We start from the raw sequence: 16,128 nt of genomic DNA, 5'->3' as shown, positions 1-16,128 counted from the left end.
CACATAGGGGCTGTTGGCAAGCCAAGTGAAATGACCAATAAATATTTTAATCACCATTTTAAAAAAAATAAGATTTAAAATAAAAACCTTGTATTCTTACGACTTATATTCCCTCCTTGTCTTCACTCCCTCCTCAATGAGAATCCAGTTGGAGGTCCCCCAAGGAGAGATAGGAGGGATTAGGGTGGAAATAAAGGGCACGTCCTTAGCGGGGTGGGGTAGGTTCTAGGACAAGGGTGGGGCTCAAAACCTGGTCCCCACAACAACACAAACACAGACTTCAGGTACAGACTACAACCACCTGACCCTTGACCCTGTGACTCCAGGATGCTCCATAGCCCCTTTCCCTCCCCCCCCCACCATATGCGCCCTAGTCTGGAGCTGAGGGAAAGGAAGGACTTAGTTCCAGGGATACTTTGTGGGAGAAGGGCTGAGGGATGGAATGGGGTGGCCGATGGTGCAACATTGTTCCCCCTCCAAAATATATACAAGTCCGGTAGAGATAAGGAAGACAGTAAGCGTGGTGGGAGATCACCTGAGGGCCACAGCCCCCTGGCTGGTGCTCCCGGTTTCCTCTTCCCCGAAAGCTGCCTCCAGGAGCCCCCCCCTTCAGTTTGTTCCTCCTCCTCCACCAAAGCCCATCTCCACCTTGTGGACACTGGGTGGGGACCAGACCCTTCGGCTGGACTGGGGCGTGGCCCCACTCGCCTCGTCGCCGCTGCCCCCACCCACTCCAGGAGACTCTCTCTTGGGCGGCAGGGCTGGCCCAGCGGGCCCTCCCGGTCCGGGTCCGCCCCCGCCCAGGCGGTGCCGGCGCTCACAGTGTCCCCGGTGGCGCATGAAGCTGTCTCGCCACATGAACTTCTTGGCGCAGACGCCACACTCGTAGGGTTTGAGACCTGTGTGTGTCTTCATGTGCTCGGTCAGGTGGTGCTTCATCTTAAACTTTTTGTTGCACACGGGGCAGTCAAAGGGCCGCAGGTTGAGGTGCATGTTCACATGCCGATCTCGCATGCTCTTGTGGGAGAAGGCCTTCCCACAGTGGCACAAAAAGATCTTATTCCCATCCCCACTGCCTGCCCCTCCAGGGGTCCCCCCAGCACCACCCGGCATGCCCAGGCTCCCTGCTGAGGTGCCCCCCAGGGTCACCGCCCCGTGTTCAGCTTGGCTCCCTGGTGGCTGGCCTGGGGCCTGTGAGGAGGAGGAGGAGGAGGAGGATGAAGATGATGGGAAGACCAGGATCTGGTTGCCCTGCATGTCCAAGGGAAGCAGGGGCCTCGGAGGGTGGGAGGGGGCATAGGAGGAAGGGGTTGGCCCCCCGGAATCATCAAGCCCCGCCCCAGGACCCCCACCCTCATAGGAGCCAAAGTCATTGGAGGACTCACAGAAATTGACCTGCTCCTCTCCCTTGTCCGGAGGCTCAGTCAGGGTCCGGACATCACTTATGCTAAGGGTAGCCTCTGGTCCTCCAGCCTCGGGAACCCTGGAGCCACCCCCGAGCTCTTCATCTTCATCATCCTCACAGGTCAACACCAGGTCTTCCTCCTCCTCATCCTCTTCCAGATCTGGGTCTTGGGGAACGAGGGGTGCCGGTGCTGGGCTGTTTCCACCCCGCTTCACATATACCCAGTGTTTCTGTGGCATGATGCTGGGGGGTGCATAGGTGGGCCGCCGGAGCCCACCCCCAGGGACCACAGCACCTCTCCCATCCCCATCATCGCAGAGCTCATCTGCCTCCAGCAGCAGCTTCCCAGAGGTAGCCCCGCCACTGCCAACCACAGGGGCTGGGAATACAGGGCCACCTCCTCGACGTTCCCCACTGCCCACTGCAGAAGCTGCAAATGCCTCTTGGGAAGAAGATGAGAAATCAGTGGACTCTCGGGGGCTGAAGTAGTTGCTGCTGCTGGGGGACTGATTCTCACTGGCTCGGCTGGAGGCATGGGAGCGCACAGAGCCCATGGTGGCAGGGGCCACAGTGGCCCCACTCCCCGATGGGACCCCAGCACCAGGGACAGTGGCAGAAGTGGCAGCAGCAGTGGTGATGGTGGTGGCGGTGGCTGAGGCCCGGCCTTCTCGGAGGAGTTCAGTGCACTTATCCACGATGTGCCACATTTGGAGCACCGACCCCACTGTGAGGAAGTTGACAATGTCAGCAGCAGCCATGCTCAGGCGACCAGTGTAAGCGGAAGCCAAGACAGTCTCGAAGGCGCCTGGGTCCATGACGCTGGGCAGAGAGATGGAGGTCATGCCCTTGAGTAAAACCTGGTCGTGGAAGTAAGGGGAGGAGGCAGCCAGGACAGCACGATGAGCCCTGAACTCCCGGCCCTGCACTCGGATGGACACATCGCAGAGCTGGCCCTGTAACCGCTGCTGATTGAGGGACTCCAGAAGGGCACTGGTCACCTCAGGGAAGGACACGTGGACCACTGCAGCTGCAGGCAGGGGCAGTGGGGGTGGGGCCAGTGACAGAGGCAAGGGGAGTGCTGCCCCACTGGGAGAGAGAGGAGATGGCTCCATGGCGTGGAGGGAGGGGGTACCCCCCCAGCCACAGGAACAAGGGAAGGAGGAGGGCGGCCGGGGGGGTCTCTGGGAAGAAAAAGAGAGAAGAATGATAACATCTCATAATAACACAGCCCTTCCCTCTACAGTTTAAAAACATGTTCATACCCTTTATCCGAGTAATTCCCCACAACACTGTAAGGTAGGTATTCCTCTCAACCCCATTTGACAGATGAGAAAACTGAGGCTCGGAAAGATTACGAGATTATCCAAGGTCACAGAGCCAGTAAGTGGCAGTGCCAGGAAACACAGGTGTCCTGACTCCTAATCCAGTGCTCTTTCTTTGGAGATTAGAGAAATAAGGTGTTCTTGGGGAGCGGGGCGCCTCCCCTCGGAATTTCCCATTTGCCTGAAAGCCTGAATTTCCAAAATTTACCTTACTGGTGTTTTGCAACCTTTTCTTAGGAGGGGGGCAAGTCTGTTCCTGTACCGAAAACCATCCCTCCCTCCATGTCTTTTTAGGCTATGCACCCCCCCTCCCCCCCAGCTCTGTTGCGAGCCAGGGCCCCTTTGCCCCTCAGCTTACCTCTAGCCCCGCCCCTTCAAGGCACGCCCCTTGGCCCTTTCGGCCCCGCCTCTTCAAGGCCCACCCCCGTGGCCCTCTCGGCCCCGCCCCTTACCTACCCCCGCCCACACAGGACCCCGCCCCCCTCTGCTCCGCCCCAAGCGCTACTTCGACCTCCTCTCCCACCCGGAAGGCGCCCCCCAACCCCGCGCGTCCCCGCTTACCGGGCCGCGCGCCCCCGGGCCCCCCCGCCCCTCACTCGGCGGCCAGAGCCGCAGCCTGGGCCCCTCCCGCCGCCATCTTGCGCCGACTCCCTCCGCCCTCCGCCTCCGCTCCGCCTCCCGCCCCTCCGGCTTTAAAGGCACAGACGGGTACCCCGCCCGTGCCGCTGGGCACTACTCGGCCGACTAGACCACTTCTCCTTTAAAGAACAGCCGTCTCATTCCACCTTAAAGGTACCAGGTCTCTTCCGCTGCTGAAAACGCAGGACTTGATGGTTCGGCCGAAGCGCTCATTCCCCTTTAATTCCGTAAGCCTGCCCTTCCCATTGGCAAAGGGTTTTGGCCGTCGCTACTTAGGCTCCGCCCCTGAGCTGTGGCCATTAGCAGGTTTGCGGGATCTAATCGCCCTGCTCTCCCAGCTTCAGACAGTCCCCCTGAAACCCCGCCCCCTTCCTCCGGGTCTGGATTGGCCAAATAACCTTGAGTCGGCCCCTGATTGGCCTTTTTACTCCAACCGCTCGAAGTGAGAAAGTAAAGCACATTCGGGAGGCTGGAACACATTTCTTTTTCTTTTCTTTTTTTTTCTTTCTTTCTTCTTTCTTTTTAGTGCCTGGCAGAGGGCAAGCGGAAGGCCTGAAGCCGAGGGAACTCAAAGAGAGGCAGGCTAAGGACAGGCTACAAAGGACAGCTCCAGGGGTAGTCCAGGCCCAGGCTAACCTTGAACCAGAGAACAGCCGGTGCCAATCGGCTGTGAGAGTAGAACAACGAAAAGGAAAAGACAGGGATACAATAAGAAAAGAACTTTATTGTTTATTAATGTTTCTGTGTAAAACTTAAGGTTTTGTTTTTTTGTTTTTTTTTTTTTAAAGAAACACCACCAAAAGGGGATTAGCCCAGTCAATCCCTTCCTCAGTCATCTGTTTCCCACCATCCTCCAAATACTATTCCAAAACATTTTGGAGGCAGGGAGTGGGGGGTAGAGGCAGCTAATCAGAGTCTGAGAGCACGATGATCTCCTCTGGATCGCACTGTGTGGCCACACTCATCTGCAGGGGAGTGAGAGACAGAGTCAGAAAGAGACGTCTGGAATATAGGGGTAAAAGAAGCAAAGGGAAGGATTTCTCAGAGATTAAAAACTGGGGTTAGAAAAAAGGTCGAGAGAGGATGTGGTGGGTGCAAAATTCAGATGGAGTGCCTGAAACTGAACAGACAATGAAAGACAAGTCAGGAAACAACTGCCTCCCCCTCTTACCTTGTAAGTACCAGGCCGGGAGGGTTGTGAATGGGGGGCTTGGGACAACTGGGCTGGAGATGGGCTACAGAGGGAGCTGGTCACCAGGCCATGGCTAGGAGAGTCCACTCTTGTCGAGGAATCAGCAACTGGGGCCATAGAAGTCAAGGGAGAAGGTGGGCTGGGCAGGGTAGATACCTTCTTCCCATTCTTCTCATGCACTGCCCTTTGCCTTTCTACATAGCTAGGGACAGAAACACAAATATGTGGAGGGGTATGAAGAGCCTGAGGCCGGAGGGGAATCATCCAGTCTCTTCCCAGCAGACCCAGTTCCTCAATACTCCTCTCAGAAAGCCCCTTGCAATCTGTCCTTGGCCTCCCTCTTCTCCTTGTCATTGTTACCTGTTTCCTAATGACCCTGCTCCAGTTTGCTTCTCCTTCCGGGATTTCTTGCACGGGGGACAGGAATCTCCCCAGGTGTGAGGAGACACACCTCCATTGAAGGAAGTGGAGGTGACCATGGCTGCTCCATTCTCCAAGACAGTGGTGAGGGGGTCCTCTGATTGCTTCCTGGAAGAAGAAACGTCCCTCTCCTCAGGGGAAGGAGTGGTATCCAGGGGCAAGGCTTCGATCTCGAGCTCAAAGAGCTGAGACATGGGGCTCTCTTCCTCCAGGGGTAACTCCTCAAGGTGTTCTCCGTTGCTTTCAGCATCTATGCTGGAGGGGGCCAAGGCGTCTTCTGACAGTGAAGATGGTGACATTATGAGTCCTTTGTTCTGCTGCTCCCCCACAGACTTGCTGATCCCTCTGCTAGATTCCAGGTTTTTTTCAGCGGAGATCTGCTGCAGTGGGGACATAGGGCTCTTGTCTCCATCCTGGCCTGGAAAAGAAGAAAAGAGGGGAGAGGCAGCATGAGAACTAGGGGAAAGAATACTGCTGAGAGTAATAGGAGGGAGGGAAGGGTCTCAAACAGGTGGTTCACATCCAAAAGAGTAGAGGGAACCGACACATGAGGGGACTGTTTCCTTGACATACCTGCTTCCTCCTCCTCCTCCTCCTCCTCCTCCTCTTCATCGTCCCCCTGACCTTCCTGCATCTGTTCGAGATCCTCCTCTTCTTCAGAATCTGTGGCCTCCTCCTCTTCTTCTTCCTCTTCCTCTTCTTCCTCCTCTTCCTCTTCTTCCTCTTCCTCATCACTTTCCTCATCTTCTTCGTCATCTGTCTCAGCCTTGGAGGTGGTAGGGCACTCCTGGGACACCATTCCACTAGGGCCCTGGGGGACAAAGGAATTTCTCTAAGGAATCCCTTGTCCCAGAGGGTCTGGTTCTCAGGTTCCTTCTGCACTTTTCCCAGTCAGTCACCCTAAACTCCCTGCTAGCTAGTGCAGGGGAAGGACAAGGTCTGTCTGGAGGGTTTATCCCTTCCATACCTCACCAGAATCCAAGGAGGCTTTGGGGGAGTCTGCAGAGTGGGAAGAGGTAGCTTGGGGAAGCCGAGCCCTTCTCTTCTGTCTCTCGCCCTCCTCACTCTTGTCTTGCATCATTGCATATTTGGAGATGACCTCATCCAGCCGGCTCATAGCCAAGCTCCGGTTTTCTCGCAGGCGCCGGGCTAGGGCGGGATCTGACAGTGCAGGGTCAATGCCTACGTGGGAAGATATAAAGTCAGAGTACTCAGCCCAAACCCTAGAAGAAGGGACAAGAGAGATCCCCCCTCCACCAAACATCTGACATATAAGGGTTGTTGACAGGCATCTCACTAATCCCTACCTGGCCTATAGTCATCTGTGAGGTGACAGCCAAAGTTGTAGATGAGATCAAGGTGGCGTCGTTCCTGTAACCTGATGCCCACATCTCGGAAGGCATCCTGAGCCATGAGCTGGAGCTGCTGTCGTGGGAGGCCGAGGCTGTGCCGAGCAGCTGCCTTCTCCACAGCCCGCAGTACATCTCCATAGTCAGGGAAGGTATCAGGCCCTGGTTTGTTGATGAGCCGCTCAATGCGCCTGTTAACCTCTGGGTAGCGGGTGCCACGGTAGGGGATGCGCTGTTCTATGACACGGCCCGTCAGTGAAGAGCAGTCTTTGAGTTCACACAGCCGCCCAAAGAGGCGGATCAGCTTACGCTTCAACCTTGCCTCCTGCAGGTATGTGGAGTCTGGGTCATCCAACTCTGAGAGATCCAACTCCTTTTCCTGCAGCCGCCGGATCTCGGCCACATAGAGCGCTAGCAGCTGCTCCAAGCGCTGGATCTGCCGCCGAGAACCACGGGTCCTTGGGGCCTCAGAGGCAGTGGTCTCGGCATTTGTGGGGTCCGAGGAGGGGTCTGTGGGAGGGTTATTCCCAGAGGGTTCACCAGAGGTGGTGGCAGCAGGGGCCAGGTTCAGCTTCTTCTTGGCTGAATGGGCCTTGAGAACAGTGCAGAGCTCATTAATGTAGACATAGAGCTTAGCTGGCCGGCTCTGGGCCCGAGATAGGACCCGAGAGAGGATGTTGCAGAACTCCGCCGAGGACAAAAACAGAGAGTGGGCACGCTGCTGCCGATTATAGAGGAATGGGACCACCTCAGGGTGGTCTGCTGTCTGCGTCTTACACAGCTCAAGGAACTAGAGGATTCAGGGGAAGAGGTAGGGGGAAAGAGACAAGGGGAGGGGTTGAGAGAAAGAAGGCGAGGTGGGGTTAGTGGGGAAGAAAGGACAGGAGAGCCAGTCAGCCATCCCCCTCCCTGGGGTACAAGAATCTTCTCCCCTAAAGCTCACCTCTTCAAACAGCTTCTCATTCTCCAACTTGTAGCATTTCTTGCCGCCAGAACTACTGCTTCCTCCAGCCCCATGGGGCTGAGAGGAGCCAGGGGCTTCTGGCCGGGGTGAGGCCGGATTGGGGGGTGGGTGGGAGGGACCTGGCTGAGCAGCTGCTTCATCTTCGTCATCATCATCCAGCACGATGATGCTGTTAGCGGTGGCCATGGGGGATCAAATCCCCCGGAGGGAGGAGGTGTTGGGGATTTCGGAACTCCTGCTGGAAGGGGATGGGGCCTCAGAAAGAGCCCCTCCAGCACAGCCCATCCCTCATCTCACACACTTTCCAATCTTGGGTTTCAGTAACACCCAGCCCTGCCCAACAGTGTCCTCAACTGCCTGTCTTCCAGCAACTGTTAGTACCATATGCTTTTCTGGCCCTTTACATAAGGAAGCCCCAAACCACCTGAAACCCTTAAGTCCCCACCCCCAGCTCCACCCCTCTTGTCGATATCCAAGCTTTCTGCTTCATTGCCCCACTTCTCAGACATTCATTTCCCCAATTCTCATACTTGCCAAGTTGATTCTTCCAACCCCTGGACCGCCTCCCACACTGCACTCCAGATTCCCTCGACGTTCCCTCGCAGATACCACACCCCCGGCAGCACCACCTCCTGAGCCTTCCCCGTTTCGCTCTCAAACACGTCAAATCCACACCCTCATCCCATCCTGAAGGATCACCCCCAACTCCTAGACTCTCTGAGGTGCAGGAGGTTCCCTCCCAATAATCCATTCCCCTTTCTCCTCCTTGAATTATCTTCATACTCCGCCCTCCGACGGGGCTCCTCAAACCGGGGCGTCAGGTTGGAGAGACCTCACCTCAATCCCCTCCCTCTTACCCCACCCGAATTTCCCCCATTCTCTCTCTGTGACCTGTAACCGACTGTGAGCCCAGCAGTGAGCTGTCCCGATTCCTCTCAAATCCCAACCTGGCGTCTGACCCCTTCCCCTAGATGAGCTTCCCGCCAAGTCCCCCTCCCCCAGTTCGGCCCCCGGCCACCCCACTCCCCTTCAGGGATAGGAAGGAAGGTACCATAGCTTGTCCCTCAGACTCAGCGCCCGGGACTCCCCAATACCTCTCCCTCGACATTCCCGCCCCCGCCTTCGCTCCCCACACCGTCCGGCCCCCACCTCAGAAACGGTCTCTCGAGGCGACCCTCGCTGCTGATCTCAGAACCTCGCATGGTTCCCTCCGCCTTCCTTCCCCCTCCCACCGCAGGCCCTTCTCTGGACCGGAAGCCGCCGAGTTTCCGCCTACAGCCACATAGGCGCGGCCATATTGTCGTACGGCGCCCGGACCACGCCTCACCCTGCGGCAGGAAGTGGTGGTAGACCCGCCCCCATCTCCAGTGACGCCCACACAGTCTGCGGCTCCCTTTCCTGTGACCAGTAGGGGGCGCTTTTGCCTCCTCAGGGCGTCCCAAATTACCTGGGGGCCGCCATTTTGCCGTACGGTATTGGCTACGCCCGGACTAGGGCGCGCCGCCGGCAGAGCTCTTTTCACCCGGTGCTTCTGCGACTCAGCCAATTAGAAACTTCCTGCATCCGGCCCAACCGCCGGCGGGTCGCGTGCGGGAAGGGCTGAGCCACCTTTCCAAGTGGGGAAGGGGGAACGGAACAGGAGAGCCAAGGGATTGGGCCCTCCAAGACTACGCAAGGGTGCAGGAAAGAACGAGCGTCTCTTAAGAGGGAAAAAAGCCCTTTTCCTTCCGCTGGGCCGTTGACCAGCCTTCCGGCGCTGCTTTCCTACCTGCCCGGTACGCTTTCCACGGTTTAATCGACTGCGCCTGCCCCTTCCCTTTTGCGGGCTGCCCGCTCCCTTGCCGCTGTCCAGCAGCTACTAATACTTCCAGGTGTCTACATCTCCCAACCGTGAAATCATAACAAATGCATACAGATGAGCACAATGAGCTATACAAATGTGTTCTTATTATTATCGCTATTGTTATTGATTCCTCTTTAAGCGCCTCCATGGAACTAATGACCAACCAAGTAGGTGGGAGCTAGGTGGTTCTCCGTTCTTTTCTGGAGAGGGTCCCCCAAAGTGTAGGCGGTGATGACCTGGAGGCCGAGCTTTGTCCAGGAGCTCCAGGGCCTTAGGACGGCGAAAAGGGGGAAGGGGTGGGGGGCCGTGAGAAGAATCTGTGCAGATTGCCGCTCTGAGGGCTGGCAGACGAAGTGAGACTCGTAAAATACCTTGGGTCTCAACTCGTCCCTTTCTCTTCCTCTGGGGAAACTGAGGAAAGAACGAAGAGAGAAGAAACTGACTTCGACGCCCACCTCGCCCGCACCCCCTACCTCACTCAACTTTAGGGAGGCTGGAAGGACTCGTGGAGGCCAGGGTGGGTCCAGATGTGAACTTATGGGGAAGCCAGAACAGTTAACACGGAGATTCCCATCCCCTGCATCCTTTGGCTTTCTACAAGTGGTGACCATCTTGCCACTATTAGGACGCGGAGGTTCTTAGATCCTTAAGCCCTCACTGTACCAGAGCCTCAAACCTGCCCTTCCATTAAAGAATCCCACACCATCTAAGCCTATAGTCGTCAAATTAGGGAACATGAAAATTCCCTCAAAGGGTATTCAGCCTTAGGAGATGATAAGGATTTAATTTCTAGATCCTCAACTTTCGCAAGATTGTTCTTACTGAGTAAATGCTTGCAGTTGAGGTTCTCCTTCTTCCCGTTCCCTTTTATAATCGACTTCCTCGTCTCTTAAACAAACAAACAAACAAACAAACAAAACCCAAAAAGGTATGCGGGCATACCTCATTTTATTGTGCCTCACAGATATTGTAGTTTTGTTTTTTGTTTTTTGTTTTTTTTTAACCAATTGAAGGTTTGTGGCAGCCTTGGGTTGAGCAACTCTATCGGCACGGGTTTTTTTTTTTCCTTTTTTTAAAGATTTTATTTTATTTTATTTTTAATATTTATTTATTTTTGAGACAGAGAGAGACAGAGCATGAGCAGGGGAGGGGCAGAGAGAGAGGGAGACAGAATCCAAGGCAGGTTCCAGGCTCTGAGCTGTCAGCACAGAGCCTGACATGGGGCTCAAACTCACAGATTGCGAGATCATGACCTGAGCCGAAGTCGGACGCTCAACCAACTGAGCCACCCAGGCTCCCCTAAAGATTTTATTTTTAAGGAATCTCTACACCCAACATGGGGCTTGAACCCAAAACCCCAGGATCAAAAGTCACATGCTGTACTGACTGAGCCAGCCAGGTGCTCCTACTGACACCATTTTTCTAACAGCATTTGTTCATTTCATGGTTCAATTCATGGTTCATATTTTGGTAAGTATTGCAATATTTCAAACTTTTTTGTTATTTTTAGTTTTGTCATAGTAATCTGTGATCAGTTACTATTATAATTGTTTGGGGGTAACACAAATGACACCCATATAAAGACAGTGAACTTAATAAATACCGTGTGTGTGTGCTGACTGTTCCACTGACCAGCTGTTCCCCCGTCTCTCTCCCTCTCCTCAGCCGTCCCTATTCTCTGAGACACAAGGATATTGAAATTAATAACCCTGCAATGGCCTCTAAGTGTTTAAGTGAAAGAAAGAGTCACATGTCTCTCACTTTAAACCAAAAGCTAGGGGTGCCGGGGTGGCTCAGTGGGTTAAGTGTACAATTTTGGCTCAGGTCATGATCTTGCGGTTTGTGGGTTTGAGCCCTGCATCCGACTCTATGCTGACAGGTTAGAGCCTGGAGCCTGCTTCTGATTCTGTGTCTCCCTCTCTCTCTCTCTGCCCCTCCCCTGCTCTCTCTCTCTCTCTCTCTCTCTCTCTCAGAAATAAACATTAAAAAAAATCAATCAGTCAAAAGCTAGAAATGATTAAGCTTAGGAAGGAAGGCATGTTGAAAGCTGAGACAAGCCGAAAGCTAGGCCTCTTGTGCCAGACAGTCAGGCTGTGACTGCAAAGGAAATGGTCTTGAAGGAAATTAAAAGTGCTACTCCAGGGGCGCCTGGGTGGCTCAGTTGGTTGAGCGTCCGACTTCCGCTCAGGTCATGATCTCACAGTTCGTGGGTTCGAGCCCCGCATCAGTCTCTGTGCTGACCGCTTGCTCAGAGCCTGGAGACTGCTTCAGATTCTGTGTCTCCTACTCTCTCTGCCCCTCCCCCGTTCACGCTTTGTCTCACTCTGTTTCTCAAAAATAAATGTAAAAAAAAATTTTTTTTTTAAAAAAGTGCTACTCCAGTGAACACATGAATGATAAGAAAGCAGCACGGACTTACTGATGATATGGAAGCTGCTTGGGGGGTCTAGATAGAAGATCAAACCAGCCACAACATTCTCGCAAAGACCTTAACTCTCTTCAATTACGTGAAGGCTGAGAGGCTGCAGAAGAAAACTTGGAAGCTTGCAGTGGTTGGTTCATGAGGTATAAAGAAAGAAGCCATCTTCCAAACATAAAAAAGCAAGGTGAAGCAGCAGGCGCTGACGTAGAAGCTGCAGCAAGTTATCTAGCAGACCTAGCTAAGATAATTAATGAAAGTGGCTACACCAAACAACAGATATTCAGTGTAGATGAAACAGTCTTCTACTGAAAGAAGATACCATCTGGGGCTTTCATAACTAGAGAGGAGAAGTCAGTGCCTGGCTTCAAAGCTTCAAATGACAGGCTTACTCTCTTGCTAAGGGCTAAAGCAGCTGGTGACATTAAGTTGAAGCCAATGCTCATTTGCCATTCCAAAAATCCTAGGGCCCTTAAGAATTATGCTAAATTTACTCTGCCCGTGATCTATAAATGGAACAACAAAGCCTGGATGACAGCACATCTGTTGACAACATAGTTACTGCTAAGCCCTACTTTGAGACCTACTGCTCAGAAAGAAAGCTTCCTTTCTGGGGGCACCTGGGTGGCTCAGTCGGTTGGGTGTCCGGCTCATGATCTGGGCTCAGGTTGTGATCTCACTGTTTGCGAACTCAGGCGCCACGTGGGGCTCTGTGCTGACAGTGCAGAGCCTGCTTGGGATTCTCTCCCTCTCTCTCTCTGCACCTCCCCCCAAATAAATAAACTTAAAAAAAAAATTCCTTTCTTTTACTGCTCATTGACAATGCACCTGCTCATCCAAGAGCTCTGATAAAGATATACAATGAGATGAATGTTGTTTTCATGCCTGCTAACACAGCATCCATTCTGAAGACCATGGATCAAGGAGTAATTTCGGCTTTCAGGTCTTATTATTTAAGAAATACATTTCATAAAGCTGTCGTTGGTATACATAGTGATTCCTCTAATGGATTTAGGTGAAGTAAATTGAAAACCTTCTCGAAAGGATCCACCAATGTAGATGTATTAGGAACATTTGTGATTCATGGGAAGAGGACAAAATATTAATATTAATAAGAGTTTGAAAGAAGTTGACTCTAACTCTCATGGATGACTTTGAGAGGTTCAAGACTTCAGTGGAGGAAGTAACTTCAGATGTGGTAGAATTGGCAAGAGAACCAGAATTAGAAGTAGAGCCTGGAGATGTGACTGAATTGGCTGCAATCTCAAGATAAAACTTCAAAAGATGAGGAGTTGCTTCTTATGGATGAGCACAGAAAGTGGTTTCTTGAAATGAAATCTACTCCTGGTGAAGATGCTATTAAGATCATTGAAATGACAACAAAGGATTTAGGGTATTACATAAAACTTAGTTGATAAGGCAGCAGCAGGGTTTGAGAGGACTGACTTCAATTTTGAAAGTTCTGCTGTGGGTAAAATGCTATCAAACAGCATCGCATGCTACAGAGAAATCGTTTGTGAAAAGAATAGTCGATTGATGCAGCAAACCTCATAGTTGTCTTATTTTAAGAAATTGGCACAGCCATCCCAACCTTCAGCAACCACCACCCTGATCAGTCAGCAGCCACCAGCATCTAGGGAAGACCCTTCCCCAGCGAAAAGATTAAAACTCCCTGAAAGCTCAGATGATGTTTAGCATTTTTAGCAGTATTGTTTTAAGTTTATTTATTTATGTTGAGAGAGCGAGCATGTGCATGCAAGTTGGAGAAGGGCAGAGAGAGGGAGAGAGAGAACCCCAGGGGGGCTCCGAACCCATCAACCATACTGAGCTGAAGTCAGGTTCTCAACTGACTGAGCCACCCAGGCACCCCAGCAATAAAGTGTTTTTAAATTAAGGTAGTACGTTGGATTTTTTTTAAAGACATAATGCTATCGTGCACTTAATGGACTACAGTATCACGTAAACATGACCTTTATATGCACTGGAAAAGCAAAAAAGCTCCTTTGACTTTCTTTATTGTGATATTCGCTTTATTGTGGTCATTTGGAACAGAACCTGCATTATCTCCAAGATATGCCTGTGGTTGTCAATCATGAAATCTGGGGCTAATCTTGTCTTAAGTAAAGGGACATGTAGCCTATTTCTTTCATCAAGGTACCATAAACACCACCTCTCCTGTCTCATTAAACATGTACTTCCAATTTTTAATCATTTAAAAACTGTGTGCAATCTTGATGCTATTTAAATCAGTTCTGTTCTCATAATAATTGCAATGATAACAGAAGAAAAATTATTAAAAACTTTGCTGTCTATGGTCACAAGAAAGAAAAACATTTTTCATCTCAATTAATATGTATATGCAAGAAAATATGATTGATCGGTCAGTAAAAGACTTTCGAGTATAAAAGTATAAAATTGTCTGTGGAGAAGTGGACTGGTAATAGCTGTTCAAGGGGGAAAAAAAGAGTCACGAAAGAAGGAAGAGAATAATCCTGTAGTTATGAGTTTGTTTATTTTAAAATGTGAATATTTTCCTTTTTTCTTTTTTTAAAGTTTTTTTTTAAATGTTTATTTATTTTTGAAGGGGAGAGACACAGGGCATGAGCCTGTAAGGGGCAGGGAAAGAGGGAGACACAGAATCTCTGTCAGCACAGAGCCCGACATGGGCCTCGAACTCACCAACCATGAGATCATGACCTGAGCCAAAGTGTGACAACTGAGCTACCCAGACGCCCCTATTTTCCTTTAAAAAAAAATGTTTATTTTGAAAGACAGCACATGCATGAATGGGAGAGGGGCAGAGAGAGAAGAGGACAGAGGATCCACGCTGACAGCAGAGCCTGCCTTGGGGCTCGAACCCAAGAACCGGAGATCACGACCGGAGCTGAAGTCAGGCGCTTCACCGGCTGAGCCACCCAGGTTCCCCAAGATGTGAATATCTGCAATCGGCCAGAAATTCCATCCTTGAAACAATTTTCATTTATGATGAAAAACTGTAGATGATTACTTAAGCATATGTGAGAAGTACAAACCTTTTCAAAAAATTTTCCCACAGTATAGGTGCAAAAATTTTAAGACAGCTGTGCAAGTGTCCCCTCCACAGCCCCCTACATTCTATTTCCCTCTTGTCCCCACCTCTCACCTCTGTCACAGGGGAAGACAATGTTTATAGGAAAGGTGGTCACAATTCCAGCTCCTCCTCCTTCTGAGGTGTTCTCAGGAGCCAGTCCCCAAACTTTGCCCACGGTAGCAGCCACAGCAGCTTATAAACAGCCTCCAGCGTCAGTAGCATCAGGAAGAGGACCAGGAAGATAAAGAAGGCCTTGTCCAAGGCCCGACGCAGGGGACCTCTGGGAGGACAAGGACGCCTGGCAAACGCCAGGAACACATCCTCCTCAGCCACATCGCCTTCCTCCTCCTCCATAGTAACTCACAGCTGACAGCTGACTGGATCAGCGGGGCTGGGATGGGAGCCCTTGCTCAGCAACGCCAGGATTAAGGGGCATGGCAGCAGCAAGCCCTGAACCTGCTTGGGTTGACCCTAATTCCCCCATCAAAGACAGAAAGGAGGCAATCGTATGATCATCCCGTGCAATGTGAATGGTCTGGACTAAGTGATTCCTAAAGTCTGTCCACCTTTACTGCAACTGTGTCTTCGCAACACGGAGACAGGCGAGCTGGAACGACTGCTGGAGTCTTTCTGGGTCTCCAGGTTCAAGGCCCCACGTCTTTCGGCCCTACAGACAGAGGGTGAGCAATTGTAGCTGATGTGCCACCGTGAGCCGCTGTCAGCCCATTCCAGCTTTACCTTGGGTGGTGGGAGGAGGCCGGGGGGAAGGGCTCTCGGGGTCTATAGAAAGAGAAAGATCGTGATTGGTCAGCGGAGCCAGAGTGTGTCGTTGGGACTTAAGTGTTGGCGCGATAATATGGGAGAGGGGTGGTGATTAAAGAGTTGTTGACTGGGAGTGTCGTCCAGGAGGCTGTCGTTGGAGCAAGGGTTGAAGTCCTCTTCTTGGCCCTGTTCCCTAGGCACTGGCCCCAAGGCCTCCAGGAGGACCCCCTGGAATAAGTGGAGCAGTACGGGGGTAGGGTAGCCAGTAGAGGGAGCAATGTATGGTAGTGGACCTCATGCATGGAGCCTTTAGGATCTCTTACCTAAACTTCATTTTGACCTAATAGGAAGACCTTGCTCACCCCCAAAAAGGTACAAACGATGCCACGATTTTGTTTAGAGCCAAGTTCTGTTATTGTTTGCTGTCGCCACAAGAGGGTTGCTCCAAGAGTCAAAAAACCTAGATGGAGTCAAACTAATCACTTAGGACTTGTGTTAATTAAACAAGGCGGCCATTAGACTGCATTAGCAAACCCAAATCTAAGCCTGTAAATTCCCCAAGGTTTGGAAATCAAAATGCTGAAGACAATCACAGTCAACGAGGCTTTAAGCTATAGCCAGACAAATAATTGCTTTTCTGTGCTTCTGGACTTTATCTGTATAAGTCTTTCCCCTGGCTCCTGTCTGCAGAATGTGCCTAAGCACTTTTGGTTTGGTGCTACCCCATTCAAATCCATTCATTC

At 51.8% G+C, this 16,128-nt stretch overlaps 3 protein-coding genes across 7 annotated transcripts; all 3 read right to left on the bottom strand.

Moving 5' to 3' along the window:
* Window positions 1-26: 26 nt before the first annotated feature.
* ZBTB22 (zinc finger and BTB domain containing 22) lies at window positions 27-3,704 on the bottom strand. Of its 2 annotated transcripts, none has more exons than XM_053905141.1 (2): window positions 3,513-3,704; window positions 27-2,586 (listed from the first exon to the last, which is right to left on the bottom strand). In XM_053905141.1, the coding sequence occupies exon 2, from the start codon at window positions 2,515-2,517 to the stop codon at window positions 610-612; it is 1,908 nt and encodes a 635-aa protein (XP_053761116.1). In that variant the 5' UTR covers window positions 2,518-2,586; window positions 3,513-3,704; the 3' UTR covers window positions 27-609. The 2 variants fall into 2 exon arrangements, with proteins under 2 accessions (XP_053761116.1, XP_019312300.1); XM_019456755.2 differs by lacking the exon at window positions 3,513-3,704 and adding an exon at window positions 3,289-3,414.
* Window positions 3,705-4,070: 366 nt separating this feature from the next.
* On the bottom strand, window positions 4,071-8,572 carry DAXX (death domain associated protein). Of its 2 annotated transcripts, none has more exons than XM_019456749.2 (8): window positions 8,441-8,572; window positions 7,271-7,529; window positions 6,286-7,117; window positions 5,946-6,160; window positions 5,552-5,789; window positions 4,919-5,396; window positions 4,538-4,760; window positions 4,071-4,331 (listed from the first exon to the last, which is right to left on the bottom strand). In XM_019456749.2, the coding sequence occupies exons 2-8, from the start codon at window positions 7,475-7,477 to the stop codon at window positions 4,272-4,274; spliced, it is 2,253 nt and encodes a 750-aa protein (XP_019312294.2). In that variant the 5' UTR covers window positions 7,478-7,529; window positions 8,441-8,572; the 3' UTR covers window positions 4,071-4,271. The 2 variants fall into 2 exon arrangements, with proteins under 2 accessions (XP_019312294.2, XP_019312295.2); XM_019456750.2 differs by having other exon boundaries at window positions 7,271-7,526; window positions 8,441-8,571.
* Window positions 8,573-9,302: 730 nt separating this feature from the next.
* Window positions 9,303-15,007, bottom strand: SMIM40 (small integral membrane protein 40). 3 transcript variants are annotated; one of them, XM_053905148.1, is made up of 2 exons: window positions 14,696-15,007; window positions 9,303-9,545 (listed from the first exon to the last, which is right to left on the bottom strand). In XM_053905148.1, the coding sequence occupies exon 1, from the start codon at window positions 14,975-14,977 to the stop codon at window positions 14,735-14,737; it is 243 nt and encodes an 80-aa protein (XP_053761123.1). In that variant the 5' UTR covers window positions 14,978-15,007; the 3' UTR covers window positions 9,303-9,545; window positions 14,696-14,734. The 3 variants fall into 3 exon arrangements, with proteins under 3 accessions (XP_053761123.1, XP_053761124.1, XP_053761122.1); XM_053905149.1 differs by lacking the exon at window positions 9,303-9,545 and adding an exon at window positions 14,058-14,516; XM_053905147.1 differs by lacking the exon at window positions 9,303-9,545 and adding an exon at window positions 14,058-14,492.
* Window positions 15,008-16,128: the final 1,121 nt, after the last annotated feature.

The sequence above is a fragment of the Panthera pardus genome, unplaced genomic scaffold (genome assembly GCF_024362965.1).
Source record: "Panthera pardus isolate Hobbes unplaced genomic scaffold, ASM2436296v1 HiC_scaffold_17, whole genome shotgun sequence".
In the NCBI taxonomy this organism is placed as follows: domain Eukaryota; kingdom Metazoa; phylum Chordata; class Mammalia; order Carnivora; family Felidae; genus Panthera; species Panthera pardus.
Note: the sequence above shows the minus strand (reverse complement) of the source record. Positions and strands in the feature narration are given on the sequence as shown.